Genomic DNA, 19,733 nt, shown 5'->3' with positions numbered 1-19,733 from the left:
CCCTGTTTGAGAGCAGGTATCCACTCCATCTGATGAAGGAGCAGCGCTCCGAAAGCTAATGGTATTTGCTACCAAATAAACCTGTTGGACTTTAACCTGGTGTTGTTAAAACTCTTACTAAAAAAACTTACCCCCTCACATCTCCTTTGAACTTTTCTCCTCTCGCCTCAAGTGGGTGCCCCCTAATATTAGACATTTCAACTCTGGGTAAAAGATTCTGACTGTCAACCCTATCTATGTCTCTCATAATTTTATAGATATCTGTCAGGTCTCCCCTCAGCCTCCGCCGCTCCAGAAAAAAACAGCCCTAGTTTGTCCAGCCTCTCCTTATAGCCCACATCCTCCAATCCAGGCAGCGTCCTGGTAAATCTCTTCTGTAGCCTCTCCAAAGCCTCCACACCCTGCCTGGAATGTGGCGACCAGAATTGAATACAATACTCTAAGTGCGGTCTAACCAAAGTTTTATCCAACTGCTTAGGGGCAGACACGGACTGCAAACTGGGGTTCTGGGGTGAGGAGGTGCAAGCTTGCAAAGTGTGCCTCTGCAAATAAATGTTTCTGAAGTGTGGAGAGGCCTGCTCCTTCATCACCAGGCCCTCGTGAACAGGACCTGGTCTCACATCATCCTTCACAGTTGGACCCTTACGATTTAGCGCATCATGGATCTTTCCCCACTGAGATGGGCATTGTCAGGAAAAGGTGGACTGGGATAGGGAATGTTTTCACGGGTATTCCATGTATCCCAGGATACTTCCTTGGTATGCGGGTAGACCAGCACAACATCTATCCATTAACCCCAACCCACCCCCCTTCATCTGCCCCAATCTCAACTTGAACAAAGAACAATACAGCACAGGGACAGGCCCTTCGGCCCTCCAAGCCCGTGCCGCTCCCCGGTCCAGGATTGAATCCTGAATCCAGGATCCCCGCCCAATTTTCCAGCCTATCTACATACCAATATCCTATCCACCGAGCTGTCCCTCACAGCTACGATGCTTTGTTCATCACAACCTATTAACTCACCCCCACCCCCCCATTCCAGACCATGTGATCTCCAGGGAGAGGCGAAAACCCAGAGTGAAAACCCCAGGGCCAATATGGGGAAAAAAAATCTGGGAAATTCCTCTCCGACCCCCTGAGGCGATCGAAACGAGTCCAGGAGATCACACTGGCCCTGATCGGAAAATGCTTCCCAACCCTAGTCATTTCCACTTCCACGAACACCATATGAATTCCCTGCCCCCGAGACAGGTTCCCAACTATCCGCAGTCTCGCTCTGTACTGGCACCAGCAAGATGATCATAGAATGAAGCCTTGAAACGAGAAACAAGGAACAATTAGACCGCGCCGCTCCCTGGTCCAAACTAGACCACTCTTTTGTATCCCTCCATTCCCACTCCGTTCATATAGCTGTCTAGATAAGTATTAAACGTTCCCAGTGTGACCGCCTCCACCACCTTGCCCGGCAACACATTCCAGGCCCCCACGACCCTCTGTGTGAAATATGTCCTTCTGATATCTGTGTTAAACCTCCCCCCCTTCACCTTGAACCTATGACCCCTCGTGAACGTCACCACCGACCCAGGGAAAAGCTTCCCACCGTTCACCCTATCTATGCCTTTCATAATTTTATACACCTCTATTAAGTCTCCCTTGCTCAAGAGAGAGCAACCAAAGACATCTGTTGGAGGAAGTAACGATACTGAAAGACTAAAATCAGGGTAGACTAATTTAGAAATGAATATATTTCAGAAAAGGTATGACGTGCCTGGAATTACAAAGGTACAGATGCATAGAAACACATATAACCACTGTTAGAGATTTTAAATATGTATTTTTGAAAGAATTCTGTACACCTTGGCCAAATACAGACTGCCCCAAGGCAGAATGGGATGAAAGCTAAGTGAGAGGAACCACATTCTTTAAGAACAATACGGCCACAGAATATAGTTTTTATCAGTATAGTTTCCCAGACACGAAATGAAAAGGACAATTCATATCGTGCTGATAAGGGATGCCTGCACAGACAATGGGAACGGCAACTCTTGAACTCTACGGAGAGCCAGTGAGAAAGTTACCTTTGAACGCTTGTGATGTTGGTGCCCCTTTAAGAAAGGTTTTTAAATCATGGTCGCAGCCTTGGGTGATGTCACTGCGAGGAGGAGGAAAAAAGCTGTGGACAGGTCATGTGACTGAAGTTTTTCAGCCTTCAGTGTCATTTTGGCTGCAGTGTTCGAGGCAGTATTAGAAGCAAGCTGGAAAAGAAGTCTTTCCCTCTCGTGCTTTGAAAATTGAACCAAAAAGGCTTGTTGCTACGCTGCAGTAATTAATCTGTGCTTTGGTATTTTGGGGAGCTGATACGACTGCGGGCTGCTCTGAGTTTTCAAGATCATTTGAAATCAGCATTCAACCCAGGGAACTGGATTCCAGTTTCATGTGAGCTTTAGCATATGCAGTGATAAATCTGTTTCATGGTTTTTGGAACATCGGGCAGCACGGTGGCACAGTGGTTAGCAGTGCTGCCTCACAGCGCCAGGGACCCAGGTTCAATTCCAGCCTCGGGTCACAGTCTGTGTGGAGTTTGCACGTTCTCCCTGTGTCTGTGTGGGTTTCCTCCGGGTGCTCTGGTTTCTTCCCACAGTCCAAAGATGTGTGGGTTAGGGTGATTGGCCATGCTAAATTGTCTCTTAGAGTCAGGGGGATTAGCGGGGTAAATATGCGGGGTTACAGGAATAGGGCCTGGGTGGGATTGTGCTTAGTGCAGACCTGATGGGCTGAATGGCCTCCTTCTGCTCTGTAGGGATTCTATGATTTGATATAAATTGGTTAAGGGATATACATTATCATAATTGTTTTGTTTGTAATTGATAAAAAATGTTGCCAATTTTCTTACTATACATGTTAACTATATTCTTAAATAAACGTTGTTTGGTAAAAGCTCCCTCGTGGCTCACTTGAATCATACCTGAGGTGAAACATCTCATGCTTATCCCAGCCAAATTCAAAATGCAAAACTTGTGGTTTATGTTATCGACCCTAATAATCACATTTTAATTTGATATTTTCAAGTTTCCTTTGTACTTTGATTTTTGTTCGGGCTGTTCCCCCTCCTTTTGGGGAGCTGCCCCTATTACTTTGCCCTGACTTAATTTGAGTTTGTTTATTTGGTTTGACCTTAAAAGAGGCCATAAAACACTTGAGTTTCTGTCCTGAATTATAACAATCTGTTAATTACTGAATACAAGTTGCTAAGAGACAAGTGGGCGGGAGCTTCCGGATTCTATGGACGAATGAATTCTCATGCTGCCAGAGAGTAGGATGTAATTGGCTGAGGTAAATATTCCATATTAACATGATTGGTCCGTCCTTTTAAAATTGACAAGATTGGGCAGGCAGATGATTTCTGAAGAAGTATAATGACCAGAGCGACACAGTGATTAGCACTGCTGCCTCACAGCACCAGGGACCCGGGTTCACTGCTGCCTCACAGCGCCAGGGACCCGGGTTCACTGCTGCCTCACAGCGCCAGGGACCCGGGTTCACTGCTCCCTCACAGCGCCAGGGACCCGGGTTCACTGCTGCCTCACAGCGCCAGGGACCCGGGTTCACTGCTCCCTCACAGTGCCAGGGACCCGGGTTCACTGCTGCCTCACAGCGCCAGGGACCCGGGTTCACTGCTGCCTCACAGTGCCAGGGACCCGGGTTCACTGCTCCCTCACAGTGCCAGGGACCCGGGTTCACTGCTGCCTCACAGCGCCAGGGACCCGGGTTCACTGCTGCCTCACAGTGCCAGGGACCCGGGTTCACTGCTGCCTCACAGCGCCAGGGACCCGGGTTCACTGCTGCCTCACAGCGCCATGGACCCGGGTTCACTGCTGCCTCACAGTGCCAGGGACCCGGGTTCACTGCTGCCTCACAGTGCCAGGGACCCGGGTTCACTGCTGCCTCACAGTGCCAGGGACCCGGGTTCACTGCTGCCTCACAGTGCCAGGGACCCGGGTTCACTGCTGCCTCACAGCGCCAGGGACCCGGGTTCACTGCTGCCTCACAGCGCCAGGGACCCGGGTTCACTGCTGCCTCACAGTGCCAGGGACCCGGGTTCACTGCTGCCTCACAGTGCCAGGGACCCGGGTTCACTGCTGCCTCACAGTGCCAGGGACCCGGGTTCACTGCTGCCTCACAGTGCCAGGGACCCGGGTTCACTGCTGCCTCACAGTGCCAGGGACCCGGGTTCACTGCTGCCTCACAGTGCCAGGGACCCGGGTTCACTGCTGCCTCACAGTGCCAGGGACCCGGGTTCACTGCTGCCTCACAGTGCCAGGGACCCGGGTTCACTGCTGCCTCACAGCGCCAGGGACCCGGGTTCACTGCTGCCTCACAGCGCCAGGGACCCGGGTTCACTGCTCCCTCACAGCGCCAGGGACCCGGGTTCACTGCTGCCTCACAGTGCCAGGGACCCGGGTTCACTGCTGCCTCACAGCGCCAGGGACCCGGGTTCACTGCTCCCTCACAGCGCCAGGGACCCGGGTTCACTGCTGCCTCACAGTGCCAGGGACCCGGGTTCACTGCTGCCTCACAGCGCCAGGGACCCGGGTTCACTGCTGCCTCACAGCGCCAGGGACCCGGGTTCACTGCTGCCTCACAGCGCCAGGGACCCGGGTTCACTGCTGCCTCACAGCGCCAGGGACCCGGGTTCACTGCTGTCTCACAGCGCCAGGGACCCGGGTTCACTGCTCCCTCACAGCGCCAGGGACCCGGGTTCACTGCTGCCTCACAGCGCCAGGGACCCGGGTTCACTGCTGCCTCACAGCGCCAGGGACCCGGGTTCACTGCTCCCTCACAGCGCCAGGGACCCGGGTTCACTGCTGCCTCACAGCGCCAGGGACCCGGGTTCACTGCTGCCTCACAGCGCCAGGGACCCGGGTTCACTGCTGCCTCACAGCGCCAGGGACCCGGGTTCACTGCTGCCTCACAGCGCCAGGGACCCGGGTTCACTGCTGCCTCACAGCGCCAGGGACCCGGGTTCACTGCTGCCTCACAGCGCCAGGGACCCGGGTTCACTGCTGCCTCACAGCGCCAGGGACCCGGGTTCACTGCTGCCTCACAGCGCCAGGGACCCGGGTTCACTGCTGCCTCACAGCGCCAGGGACCCGGGTTCACTGCTGCCTCACAGCGCCAGGGACCCGGGTTCACTGCTCCCTCACAGCGCCAGGGACCCGGGTTCACTGCTGCCTCACAGTGCCAGGGACCCGGGTTCACTGCTGCCTCACAGCGCCAGGGACCCGGGTTCACTGCTGCCTCACAGCGCCAGGGACCCGGGTTCACTGCTGCCTCACAGCGCCAGGGACCCGGGTTCACTGCTGCCTCACAGCGCCAGGGACCCGGGTTCACTGCTGCCTCACAGCGCCAGGGACCCGGGTTCACTGCTGCCTCACAGCGCCAGGGACCCGGGTTCACTGCTGCCTCACAGCGCCAGGGACCCGGGTTCACTGCTGCCTCACAGCGCCAGGGACCCGGGTTCACTGCTGCCTCACAGCGCCAGGGACCCGGGTTCACTGCTGCCTCACAGCGCCAGGGACCCGGGTTCACTGCTGCCTCACAGCGCCAGGGACCCGGGTTCACTGCTGCCTCACAGCGCCAGGGACCCGGGTTCACTGCTGCCTCACAGCGCCAGGGACCCGGGTTCACTGCTGCCTCACAGCGCCAGGGACCCGGGTTCCATTCCCGGTGACACAGTGATTGGCACTGCTGCCTCACAGTGCCAGGGACTGGGTTCAATTCCCGGCGGCATGGTGGCACAGTGGTTAGCACTGCTGCCTCACAACACAGGTTCGATTCCCGGTTTGGGTCACTGTCAGCGTGGAATTCGCACATTCTCCCCATGTCTGTGTGGGTTTCCTCTGGGTACTCTGGTTTCCTCCCAAACTCCAAAGGTGTGTGGGTTTGGTGGATTGGGTATGCTTAGTGTTAGGGGGAACTAGCTAGGATAAATGCACGGGGTTATGGGGATAGGATTGTGGTCGGTGTAGACTCGATGGACCAAATGGCCTCCTTCTGCACTATAGGATTCTATGACCAAATGTTTTGATAAGTTAATCAATCGAGTTGTCTTAAATCAGTCTCTCTCCATGGCAGAAACCAGGCCTGGATCAATAAGATACATCTTCCACCAGAAACTACTGTGCCCGACATGTTATTTGTATTTGCTGAGCTGTGTGAATAAAGAGGAAACTCTGAGATGAAGCCAGTGTATCTCCTGCAACATCGGATCAGAGACAGTCACCCAGAGTGAATCAACAACACACACATACACACTCGTTTCAAATAAGAAAATATATTAAGATCTGGATCCTCCGACATCGTTCCGTGTTAAATCTACATCTCGGCCTCACAGCTCCCGCAATTTAAACCCTTTCTCCAGTCAGGTTTTCCAAAACCCCGGAACGGCGGACGTTACTCCCAGCGGAAGGATCGGAAGACAATCAAAAAAACTAAAAGGAATCGACAGAAAGTCCACTCGCGGCCCGGCGTCTCCCGGCGTTACTCCAGACTGAAGAACGCATCGGGAAAGTTGCAAGCGTTCGGTGTGAATTCAATCCCTCACTTTGAGCGGGTAAGGTATTCACATTCTACAGACGAGGAGGAACCGGATAGACTTGAAGGGAAAATATTCGCTGGGAAAGATCTGGGGAGGTCAGTGAGATTCATTGGATACCTCCACAAGGGAGCTGGAACGGCACAAGGGGCTGAAAGGCCTCTGCTCCTATCACACTGTATTTTCAATGTGTTTTTGACTTCCCCCCCCCACCTTGCTCCCGCCAAGCCTAGCCCGTTAGGGATGGCCCACGCAGACGAATAGCCTCTCTCTCACTCTCTCTCGTTGTGGGCATTGACACCAACTTGCGCAACGCAAAGCTGGCCCGGGATTGGAGCGTGACTCACCTGGGAAAGGGGGGGGGGGCTGGGGGATGAGGGGTTGGAGGGGAAGAGGCACCTATAAACACACTCACGCTCTCGCACACTCTCGCTCGCTCACACACATTCTTGTACACTATAGCTCGCTCACACACGTTCTTGCACACTCTCGCTCGCTCACACACATTCTTGTACACTATAGCTCGCTCACACACGTTCTTGCACACTCTCGCTCGCTCACACACATTCTTGTACACTATAGCTCGCTCACACACGTTCTTGCACACTCTCGCTCGCTCACACACGTTCTTGTACACTCTCGCTCACTCACACACATTCTTGCACACTCTCGCTCACTCACACGCTCTTGCACACTCTCGCTCACTCACACACGTTCTTGTACACTGTAGCTCACTCACACACATTCTTGCACACTCTCGCTCACTCACACTCTCGCTCGCTCACACACATTCTTGTACACTATAGCTCGCTCACACACGTTCTTGCACACTCTCGCTCGCTCACACACGTTCTTGTACACTCTCGCTCACTCACACACATTCTTGCACACTCTCGCTCACTCACACGCTCTTGCACACTCTCGCTCACTCACACACGTTCTTGTACACTGTAGCTCACTCACACACATTCTTGCACACTCTCGCTCACTCACACTCTCGCTCGCTCACACACATTCTTGTACACTATAGCTCGCTCACACACGTTCTTGCACACTCTCGCTCGCTCACACACGTTCTTGCACACTCTCGCTCGCTCACACACATTTTTGTACACTGTAGCTCGCTCACACACATTCTTGCACACTCTCGCTCACTCACACACGTTCTTGTACACTGTAGCTCACTCACACATTCTTGCACACTCTCGCTCACTCACACGCTCTCGCACACTCTCGCTCGCTCACACACATTCTTGTACACTGTAGCTCGCTCACACACGTTCTTGCACACTCTCGCTCGCTCACAAGTTCTGGCATGCTCTCACGCACGTACTCTTGCACGTACGTACTCACACTCGCTCACTCACACATGCTCTCGCTCACTCAGACCAAGTCCCATCTTCCCCTCTCCCCGAAGGCCAGTAGATCACCATTTTCAAACCTGGTACCCTCGATTCAATTTTCATTCATTGACAGGATGTGGGCGTCACTGGCGAGACCCAGCATTTATTACCCATCCCTAATTGCCCCTTGAGAAGGTGGTGGGTGAGCTGCCTTCTTGGACTCGCTGCAGTCCCTGTGGTGTAGGTACACCCACTGTGCTGTTAGGGAGGGAGTTCCAGGATTTTGACCCAGCGACAGTGAAGGAACGGCCGATATATTTCCAAGTCGGGATGGTGAGTAACTCGGAGGGGAACCTCCAGGTGGGGGTGTTCCCCATATTCTGGACATCAAGGGAGATGGGGGAAGATGGCATCAGGGGAGGAGGGGGATGGGGTGGGGGTAGAAGATCAGCCATGTTGTGCTTGAGTGGCAGAGCTTGCTTGACGGGGCGAATGGCCTATTCCTGCACTCTTCACCCTGCCTGTCGCGGGGGGTCTTGGGTGGGAGCTGCCTCCAATGTGGACCGGAGGTGTTGAGTTGAAGTGGACAGCAGCCAGGTCACATCTGCTCAGCTAACCACCTACCACCAGGAGGCAGCGCAGGCTGAAATCAGGTTTGGTGCGGGGGGGGTGAGAGAATCGTTGACGGCCCAGTCACAAATGCTGACAACAAGAGATGTGACGGAATGGGGGGGCGGGGGAGGGATTGCGGAGGGGCGCAGAGGAGGGGGTGCATGGGGTGTAGGCTTGGTAGGAGACCGACCCTCAGATCTCCCTTCTCCCCCCGGGGAGAAGGCCGGAGGGGCTGGACCCCCCGCTCCCAATGTGTGCGAGTTCCCATGACAACGATTCACTCCGTCCTCTATGGCGGTCATCCAAGACTCCTCCTCCCTTCTCTGTCCGGCCAATCCCGTCCGGCGGGAAGGCTCCGTCGCTGAGGGCACAGCCCGATCCCGCGCCGGCGCGGGGCCTCAGTGACTCCCGATCACCACCGGCTTGTAATCGTTCTCTGATCGCCTGCAGGGAACAAATAGAGAGAGAGGCGGTGAGGAAAGAAACAGGCGCGGTGGGAGAAGGGAGCCGGATTCTCACCGTCAGGAACACCAGAGTGCCGGACGTCACCAACCCAGCCGCCATCAAGGTCAGATCCCACCCCGCCCCTACCCCCAACCGCCAAGGGAAAGGGCAGCAGATACCTGAGAACACCCCCACCTGGAGGCTCCCCTCCGTGTCACTCACCATCCCAACTTGGAAATATATCGGCCGTTCCTTCACTGTCGCTGGGGTCAAAATCCTGGAACTCCCTCCCTAACAGCACAGTGGGTGTACCTACACCTCAGGGACTGCAGCGGGTTCGAGAAAGCCGCTCACCCACCACCTTCTCAAGGGGCAATTAGAGATGGGCAATAAATGCTGGGTCTCGCCAGCGATGCCCACATCCCAAATACTTTTAAAAATGCCATGAGGGGAGATGCTGACAGTTTGGGTAACTCTGGTCTCTGTACGATTTGCCCAGGCCTGTGCCCGGGTGAGGACACAGCCACACGTTGGCACACCGCAGGAAGTTAGTTACCAGAAGGAATGTCAACCACAATTCAGGCTCTTCAACCAGAACAGGCCACGTTCCGTCAGCGCTGGGATACAGTCCACCATCTCCTGAGGCAGCCACACGTCAATGCCAGGGATTGGGCATCCTGTCGATGGGGGTGGACATGGGGGTCAGTAGCTCAGCTCAGTCTGAACCCTCCCCCACCGCGCCCACAACCCCCGGGGTCATGACCTGTGTGGCCCATGGCCAGGGAGGGCGGTGGAGTCGCTGGCTGGGGAATTGAGTTTGTGATGGGGCTTGATGCCGATGATTTCGATCTTCCCAATATTTCCCAGTGCTGGGCTGGCTGAGAATTCAGCAAAGGTGGGGAATCAAGGGAGGTGAGGACATCAAGCTGACTGTTATCAGTGTATACGGGGGAATAACACAGCACCTCCAAATGATGTGAGAGCAAGCGAGAGAGAAAACAAGAGAGAGGGAGCGAGAGAGAGAGAGACAACAAGACGGAGGGGGCGAGAGAGAGCGGGAGAGAGAGAGAGCGGGAGAGAGAGAGAGAGCGGGAGAGAGCAAGAGCAAGTGAGAAAGAAAGAGAGCGAGAGAGACAGAATGAGGGAGGGAGTGAGGGAGAGTAAAGGAAAGTGAGCAAGAGGGAGGGTGGGTAAGAGAGGGGGAAGGGGAGAGAAAGGGACAGGGAGAACTGCATGTTTGGAAGGGATGAATAATTTTCTGCCTGGATACATTCCTGTATTTGATAACTGGCTGTTCTGCCCATCTGGAGGTGACCGGGGCCCAGTTGCGATCTATAACTGGAGACCAGACACGGCAGCGTAGTGAGGCGACCCAGGAGAAGCTGCAGGCCACAATCACATACCTGCTGAGTGGAACGCCCCCAACTTTGGTTGATCCATCTCGTGCCACATAGAGCTGCAATCCACTCTCTACAAAACAGTGACAAACAGTATTTACACACCATCCCAGAGATACGGCCCTGCAGCCCTCACTACAGCCGTCTGATAAACCTCTCCAAACAGAATAACCCACATCGTACAATCCCGTCCCCCATCGCACCGCCTGCCCCCGCTGCCCATCACCCAGCCCATACATCCCCCCTACCACTTCACCCTCTACCAGTGGCACCCATTATGCCTATTGACTCTCCACAGCAGAATCGCCCCTTCTGGGTGACCCGGTGTCCTATTAGTCTCCACCAAACCCCCAGCCTGACCCTCTGCGGTACCCACACTAATAGAGGCCAGAGGCTCCAGGATGCTGAGAGCTGTCGGTGGGATTGTGCGGGCGGATGAGGTGAGGGCGGGAAATTGTCACATTCTCCTTCTCTGTCCTGGTGGCCTGTGAATTCAGCACGGATTCTGCCAACCCCACTGATTGGCAGAAGGTGGGCATCGGTCCCCAGGGAAAGGCCTTCCCCAGTCAGAAGTGGAGGGGGTGGGGGGGGTTCTGATGGTGGCAACCCCACACCCACCCTTGAAATTCTGGCCTGTGGCTCAAATGTAGCCGGGGAGCCTAGTGGTATTATCGCGAGACTATGAATCCAGAAACTGGGTTCTGGGAACCCGGGTTCGAATCCCGCCATGGCAGGTGGTGGAATTTGAATTCAATAAAAAGAAATTTGGAATTAAGAATCTACTGATGACCATGAAACCATTGTCGATTGACGGAAAAACCCATCTGGTTCCTTTAGGGAAGGAAATCTGCCGTCCGTACCCGGTCTGGCCGACATGTGACTCCAGAGCCACAGCAATGTGGTTGATTCTCAACTGCCCTCCAAGGGCAACTAGGGATGGGCAATAAATGCTGGCCCGCCAGCGACGCCCATGTCCCATGAATGAATAAGGAACACCTAACCCCCAGCTTAGGGCAGCAGAATGGCACAGCGGTTAGCGCTGCTGCCTCACAGCTCCAGGGACCGGGTTCAATTCCCGGCTTGGGTCACTGTGTGTGGAGTTTGCACGTTCTCCCCGTGTCTGCGTGGGTTTCCTCCGGGTGCTCCGGTTTCCTCCCACAGTCCAAAGATGTGCGGGTCAGGTGGATTGGCCATGCTAAAATTGCCCCTTAGTGTCGGGGGACTAGCTAGGGTAAATGCATGGGGTTATGGGAATAGGGCCAGGGTGGGATTGTTGTTGGTGCAGACTCGATGGGCCGAATGCCCTTCTTCTGCACTGCAGGGATTCTATATTTCTAGGGAGCGAGGGGCCTCTGAGGACTGTAGGCCACTGGACCAGATACTCATGGGACTGGGGGTCCCACTGCCAAGCTTCCCTACCCTCAGAGTCACTGCAGTCTGAGAAGTCCTGGGTCTGTACGATTCGGTTCACAATGTCATCCGCATCGACCCTGGTGTCGTTCACTCGCGACGTGTAGCTCTCGGGAGTCCGGGTCTTCCGCCTGGAATGTGTACAGATAGGCAAGGATATTGATATTAAACAACTAGGTCAAGGTTACAATGCAGAGGTTGATTCCCTTTTGAAAAGCTACAGCGAATCGTCCAAAGAGGAATCCCTCGCTTAGTAATCTGCTAAAGGTCTTTGTGATGGTGTTAACTGTTTCTCATTCACGTTTAGAGGTTCATTAACAGAAAGACCTGACACTCACTTTCAGTGAATAATTAACAAGTTATTTATTTCACCATCCAGGAACTTTAACTAAACAAGGAACCGATCAATTAGAGTAAAGTTTGACTGGAATGCTGTTCAAATAAATGCAAGGATCATTCATTGCCAAAAAAAATAATAATTTAGTCACTCTCAAACAAAATATACAAACAGGTTTTGTGGCTTTGGAAAAAGAACCTTTGGGGTTCTCCTGGTGATTTCACTGGATGTAAGCTCTTTCTGATCGGGGACCCTTTTGTGAGATATTTGAAGCTGGCACTTCCCGCTGCCTCGGGAAAGCAGCCGCATAATTAAGGACCCCACGCGCCCCGGACATTCTCTCTTCCACCTTCTTCCGTCAGGAAAAAGATACAAAAGTCTGAGGTCACGTACCAACCGACTCAAGAACAGCTTCTTCCCTGCTGCTGTCAGACTTTTGAGTGGACCTACCTCGCATTAAGTTGATCTTTCTCTACACCCTAGTTATGACTGTAACACTACATTCTGCACCCTCTCGTTTCCTTCTCTATGAACGGTATGCTTTGTTTGTATAACACAAGAAACAATACTTCTCACTGTATAGAATCATAGAATCCCACAGTGCAGAAAGAGGCCATTCGGCCCATCGAGTCTGCACCGACTACAATCCTACTCAGAAACTATCGCCATAACCCCATGTATTTACCCTCGCTAGTCCCCCTGACACTAGGGGTAATTTAGCACGGCCAATCCCCCTAACCCGCACATCTTCGGACTGTGGGAGGAAACTGGAGCACCCGGAGGAAACCCACGCAGACACAGGGAGAACGTGCAAACTCCACACAGACAGTGACCCAAGCCGGGAATGGAGTCCGGGTCCCTGGCGCTGTGAGGCAGCAGTGCTAACCACTGCGCCACCCGAATACTAATGTATGCTAATAAATGTGACAATAACAAACCAAATCAAATAAACTGAGACAGTATTGTGAAATCTGTCTCACCATTAAGCTGCGTGTGGGGGGTGGGAGGAAGATCCAGGACTAGCAGTCGATGTTTACACAATCGGGAGTTTTGTAACTTGTCAGGGCCTGTGTACAACGACACAAAAACCCCTGATCACGTGATCAGGAGCAGAGCTACATAATCAGGGAAGTGCCCCAGGGGGCTGGGTGATAGGCTAACGGAGACAGGGAAAGGTCCCGGTTAAGGAGGGAGAGTGAGGAGCAGAGAGAAAGTGGCTCCACACGGGAAAAGGTTTGTCAGACTTCACTTCGTGAGGGCTCAGGAGAAGCCCTGGGGTTCGAAGAAGACAGCGGAGGATTGGAGGCTCTGTGCCGTGGGACGGTGGGGCAAAGGCACCCCTTTGGGAGGAGCAGCGTTCCGCTGGGCGTGACCAAAACGCTGCCTTCGACTTGCGAGTTGCTGCTAGGGTCGGGAATCCCGGAGCCTCGGGAGTGGAGACTGAAACCCTGTTAGGTGGGACATCACGGAGTCCACTCAAATCGCAGCAACATTTGGACAGAATTCTGAGATGAGGTCATCAAACACGAAGGCTGGAATCCCTCATGCAAGAGAGAGAGAGAGACAGAGTTTCAATGGGATGGTCTTCACTAATGTCTGGGTGGGTTGTTGAAGAATCCATGGAATCAGCCTTGGTCGCATCTGCCAATTATTGTGCTGTGTGTTTGACCACAATTTACTAGTTAATTCATCTGTACCACACATTAACCCTGGATGTTAGGGTATAATATAGGTATTATAAACTGTTCTCTTTTTCCAACCTTTCTTGTGAAGTTAGTGTTTGTAAAACTATAAAAAACTTCTAAAATGCTAAGAGTTGTAAAATTGCATGGTTCTGTTAGAAAAGGTAATTTTCTTCTGCACTGAAAAGAAGCAGGTGCAAGCAGGTATACAGACTGAAACATCGTATCGCGAGGATAGGCAGTGATGCTGCCAAGACGACAGGCTGTTTTTGAAGTTTAACCAATCAGTTTAAACTAGGCATTTGAATAGCAGCAGCCTATGAGATTTGAATTTGATGTTTTGGTAACCTGCAAACCAATCCCATTGTGGGGACTTTGGTATGTCATCAGGGCCAGCTCCAGAGAGCCAGACAGCCACTGTCTCTCCCACAGTACACAGCTCTCCCACAGAGACACAGCCAGCAACTGCCTCTAACAGTGTAACAGTCGCATTTATGTCTTAAAAGAAGGCCTCATCTCAATCGTAAAGATACCAACAGAAGGTAGTGAAGACAGAAGATAAAGGAGGCCAAAGATTCTGAAGATAAAACCTGGTCGTATTTTGAGAGTGACTAAAAATTCTATTTTCTTGTTAAGGAGTGGGAATTGTAATTATCTAAACAGCATTCCATTAGAATAGTGTTTTATTGGGTTTGTTAATAGTTTAGTTAACCTGTTCACTGTTTGCTAGATAAATAAAATGTTACTTGTTGCTTTTACAGAGTGTCTCAGGGGGTTATTTTGAGTTACCACTAAAAGTTGTTAAAGTGCAAATAATCCCCCTTCTCACACTCACTTTAACAGATTATGAAAGGAGATATTCCTCTTTGATTGGTTGAGTGTTAGTTCTCAGAGAGGGGCTCAAGCATTCCCTTCATAGCACCTTGTACAGTAATGTTTGTTTAAAAACCCGTATCTCAGATATTGTCCACTTTACGTAAAATGTTACTGATCCCTCACTTATTTCAGAGAGGAGGTGGGGGCGGGGGGGGGGGGGGGGAAGGGGGGGGAGGCTTATCCCCATTGTCTGATCTTTATCTCTCAACCAACTCTCATTAGAGCAGTTGATCTGGTCACTATCGCAGAGCTGTTTGTGGGATCGTGCTGTGCGGGTTTCCCCACATCTCAGCTCAGTCTACTGTTCAGAAAGCCCTCTGATGCCAGTGCAGCATTTTTGGACATCTCGAGGTCACGAAAGACCCTGCAGAAATGTAAGTCCTTCCTTTACGGGGAGGGGGTGGCGCAGTGGTATTGTCACCGGACTTGTAATCCAGAGAGCCTCTGGGGACCCGGGTTCGAATCCCGCCACGGCAGACGGTGAAATTTGATTTCAATAAAAATCTGGAATTAAGGATCCACTGATGACCATGAAACCATCGTCGATTTTCGGAAAAACCCATCTGGTTTCTTTAGGGAAGGAAATCTGCCGTCCTTACCCGGTCTGGCCTACATGTGGCTCCAGAGCCACAGCAATGTGGTCAGCACTGCTGCCTCACAGCGCCAGAGACACAGGTTCGATTCCCGGCTTGGGTCACTGTCTGTGCGGAGTCTGCACATTCTCCCCGTGTCTGCTTGGGTTTCTTCCGGGTGCTCCGGTTTCCTCCCACGGTCCGAAATACGTGCTGGTTAGGGAGCATCGGCCGTGCTAAATTCTCCCTCAGTGTATCCGAACAGATGCCAGAGTGTGGCGACTGGGGGATTTTCATAGTAACTTCATTGCAGTGTTAATGTAAGCCTACTTGTGACACTAATAAATAAACTTTAAACAAGTGATTGACTCTCAACTGCCCTCTGATCTTGGGCATTCCAAGCCACTCAATTCATTAGGAATGGGCAATAAATCCCTTGAATGAAAAAAAATGTCTCCTACATCAGTGCGAGACCCACACCCTCTCCATAAGACCATAAGACATAGGAGCAGAATTAGGCCACTCGGCCCATCGAGTCTGCTCCGCCATTCAATCATGGCTGATTTTTTTCTCATCCCCTTTTCTCCGTAACCGCTGATCCCCTTATTAATCAAGAACCTATCTATCTCTGTCTCAGACACTCAATGACCCAACCTCCTCTGCGGCAAAGAGTTCCACAGATTCACCACTCTCTGGCTGAAGAAATTCCTCCTATCTCTGTTTTAAAGGATCGTCCCTTTAGCCTGAGGTTGTGCCCTCTGGTTCTAGTTTTTCCTACCAGTGGAAACATCCTCTCCACATCCACTCTATCCAGGCCTCGCGGTATCCTGTAAGTTTCAATAAGATCCCCCCTCATCCTTCTAAACTCCATCGAGCACAGACCCAGAGTCCTCAACCGCTCCTCGTATGACAACTCCCCCCTCCCCTCCTCTCCCTCACGCTCCCTTACCTTCGTCCTCCCTTACCTGAAGGGTCGGTCGGAGGGTCGGATGGGGAGAGGGGGCTTCTCGAATGCCCCGCCCTCGAAGTCCGCCGCACTGCTGGGTCCAGAGGAGAGGCCGCTGCTACTGGATGACAGTTTGCGTCTACGGGTGGGCTCAGAGAGGCTGATGCTACGTGTGTGCTCGGAGCTGTAACCTGGGAGGTGGGTGGGGGAAGAGGGTGAATGAGTTAACTGGAAAGACCCAAGGGTTTCCACTGAATCCCACCGGGGCACAGACCGGCCACATCCTGCATCACCAGTCAACACCAACCCCCTACGCTCCTCATGGACTTATCCTTCTATGCATCCACCCTCTTCCCCCCCAAACCACTCCCTGTGGAAACGCGTCCCACATTCCCACCACTCACTCAGGGTCAAAGAGTTTCTCTTGAGCGCCCTGTTGAATTCCTCCTTGACCCTCTCACAGATCAGGTCAGCCTTATTGAACTGATGGAGCAGGCTCGAGGGACCAGGTGGCCTACACCTGCTCCAAATTCACGCACATAATGATGGGCAATTCTACACATCTTCTAGTCTTCTACACATCTCGCAACAGCAACAACTTAATCTCTACTGCAACGCAAAACTAAATGAATGGAGAAAGACCTCGGCAGATGGGGAAAAATGTTGACTTGCCCTTTTGACAGGATAGAATCCCTACAGTGCAGAAGGAGGCCATTCAGCCCATCGAGCCTGCACCAACAACAATCCAACCCAGGCTCTATCCCTGCAACCCCACATACTTACCCTGCTAATCCCCCTGACATTAAGGGGCAATTTAGCACGGCCAATCAACATAACCCGCACATCTTTGGATTGTGGGAGGAAACCAGAGCACCCGGAGGAAACCCACGCAGACACGGGGAGAACGTGCAAACTCCACACAGACAGTGACCCAAGCCGGTAATCGAACCCAGATCCCTGACACTGTGAGGCAGCAGTGCTAACCACTGTGCCACTGCGCCGCCTCGATGAATAGGGAAATCAGCTTATTGCTCAATCGAGAGAGGTTGCAGAACTCGACAGTGCAGAGGGATCTGGGCAGCTTAGTACATGAATCAGATGAAGTTACGGTTAGAATCATAGAAGTCATTCGGTCGGACAGTGCAGAAAAGGCCCTTTGGCCCATCGAGTCTGCACAGACAGTAACTACCACTAAAGTCACACTAATCCCATTTTCCTGCACCTGTCCCAGGGTTCAGGAACATTAAGCAATTGGGAAATATTTATTGCAAGGGGAATGGAATATGATTTGATTTATTATTGTCAGATGTATTAGCATTCAGTGAAAAGTATTGTTTCTTGCGCGCTATGCAGACAAAACATACCATTCTTGGAGTACATAGGGGAGAAGGAAAGGAGAGAGTGCAGAATGTGGTGTTACAGTCATAGCTAGGATGTAGAGAAAGAATGTGAAAACAGGGAGGCTATGCTTCAGTACGGGGCATTGGTGAGACCGCATCCGGAGTATTGTGTTCAGTATTGGTCTCCTTATTTAAGGAAAAATGGAAATGCATTAGAAGCAGATCAGAAAAGGTTTAATCGAGTTTGACCAGGAATGGGTGAGTTGTCTTATCAGGAGAGGCTGGAGTGATTAGGTTTGTATTCGCTGGAGTTTAGAAGAGTCAGAGGCGACTTGATTGAAAGTTTTAGGATCTTGAGGGGTATTGATAGGGTGGATGTGGAGAGGATGTTTCCTCTTGTGGGAGAATCTAGAACCTGGGGGGGGGGGTGGTCTCACTGTTTAAAAGTAAGGGGTGGCCCATTGAAGATGGAGGTGGGGAGAATTTCTTTCTCTCAGAGAGTGGCAAGTGTCTGGAACTCTCTTCCTCAAAAGGCAGTGGAAGCAGAGTCTTGAATATCTTTGAGGTAGAGCGAGGTAGATTATTGATTAATGAGGGGGTGAAAGGTTATCAGCGGGGTCAGTGGGAATGTGCGGTTGAGGTTACAATCATAGAATAGAATAATAGAATCCCTACAGCATAGGAGGCGGCCATTCAGCCCATCGAGTACCAACTACAACCCCACCCAGACCCTATCTCCATAATCCCATGCATTTACCCGCTAATCCCTCTAATTTACAAATCTTGGGACACTAAGGGACAATTTAATATGGCCAATCAACCTAACCCGCACATCTTTGGACATTTGCCACGGTCTTGTTGAATGGGGGAGCAGGGCTCCAGGGGCCAAGCGGCCCACTCCTGCTCCTAACTTGAGTGATAAAAAATCACATGGAATTGTACAGGTAGGTGAGAAAACACCGAGGGTGGAATTTTCCGTCCCGCCTGCCACAGGAATCACAGGGGGGGGCGAGCGGAACATGCAAAGATTCACAGACCTCAGGCGGGATTTTCCAGCCTTGGGGCGAGCGAAGCCGGAATATCCCACCCTGAGCACGACACTGAGGGACATAAGGAGATATTAGTTTGGATGATCGTTTGGTCAAACGGGTGGATTGTCGGGAGGGGTTAAGGAGAGGCTGAGGCGGTTGGAGAGAGATTTCCAGAGCCTAGGGCCTAGCTGCGGCCTACCAAGCCTCTTCACAATCTTAAAGGCCTCTTCAGTTCCCTCCGCCATTCCCCGCCTCCCCTGGCACCCCCCTCCACCCCCCCCCCGCCAGCCCATTCCCCCTTCCCTGACTGTTTCACCCTCCATCGCAAGACCATCCATGTTGTTAAACCCAACAGGCACGCCATTCCCGAGGTTCACTCACCGGAGACTTTGGAATACTGGCTGCCGAAGCTGGAGACGGAGCTGCGCGTCAGTCGTCCGCCGGCGGATTCCTCCGGGGTGGTGGTCGCACTGTCCGAATCCTCGGAGATACCTGACGGGACAGAGGCGGGAGACAAACGTGAAGAGGAATGCTGACGGCGGGGAAGTGGGGAGGCAGGGAGGTGTCAGTCTCTGACTCGCCGGATCCTGTTCTTGTCGCCCAGTTAGGATGTGTCCCTTTCCTGAAACAGGAAAGGCGCAGTCACTATGTTGGGGGTGTACTACAGGCCCCCCAACAGCCCAAGGGAAGTGGAAGAATGGATATGTCAGGAGATACTGGATAGAACATAGAACATAGAACATTACAGCACAGAACAGGCCCTTCGGCCCACGATGTTGTGCCGACCTTCATCTGAAACCAAGATCAAGCTATCCCACTCCCTACCATCCTGGTGTGCTCCATGTGCCTATCCAATAACCGCTTAAATGTTCCTAAAGTGTCTGACTCCACTATCACTGCAGGCAGTCCATTCCACACCCCAACCACTCTCTGCGTGAAGAACCTACCTCTGATATCCTTCCTATATCTCCCACCATGAACCCTATAGTTATGCCCCCTTGTAATAGCTCCATCCACCCGAGGAAATAGTCTTTGAACGTTCACTCGATCTATCCCCTTCATCATTTTATAAACCTCTATTAAGTCTCCCCTCAATCTCCTCCGCTCCAGAGAGAACAGCCCCAGCTCCCTCAACCTTTCCTCATAAG

At 52.4% G+C, this 19,733-nt stretch overlaps 2 protein-coding genes across 2 annotated transcripts in view; one reads left to right on the top strand and one right to left on the bottom strand.

Annotated features, from left to right (window-relative positions):
* The window catches only part of csnk2b (casein kinase 2, beta polypeptide), a 296,247-nt gene that overhangs the window by 139,348 nt on the left and 137,166 nt on the right, over positions 1-19,733 (top strand). The gene's annotated exons all lie outside the window — the stretch shown is intronic.
* The window catches only part of LOC144496727 (early estrogen-induced gene 1 protein-like), a 51,225-nt gene continuing 37,810 nt past the window's right edge, over positions 6,319-19,733 (bottom strand). Inside the window, exons 7-11 of the mRNA XM_078217229.1 lie at positions 18,967-19,077; positions 16,234-16,405; positions 11,811-11,932; positions 10,398-10,464; positions 6,319-8,994 (exon numbers count right to left, since the gene is read on the bottom strand). Coding sequence (XP_078073355.1) covers positions 8,949-8,994; positions 10,398-10,464; positions 11,811-11,932; positions 16,234-16,405; positions 18,967-19,077 — 518 coding nt within the window. The 3' untranslated portion in view covers positions 6,319-8,948. The remainder of the gene's footprint in view (positions 8,995-10,397; positions 10,465-11,810; positions 11,933-16,233; positions 16,406-18,966; positions 19,078-19,733) is intronic.

Source organism: Mustelus asterias, chromosome 8 (assembly GCF_964213995.1).
Source record: "Mustelus asterias chromosome 8, sMusAst1.hap1.1, whole genome shotgun sequence".
NCBI classification, from domain to species: Eukaryota; Metazoa; Chordata; class Chondrichthyes; order Carcharhiniformes; family Triakidae; genus Mustelus; species Mustelus asterias.
Note: the sequence above shows the minus strand (reverse complement) of the source record. Positions and strands in the feature narration are given on the sequence as shown.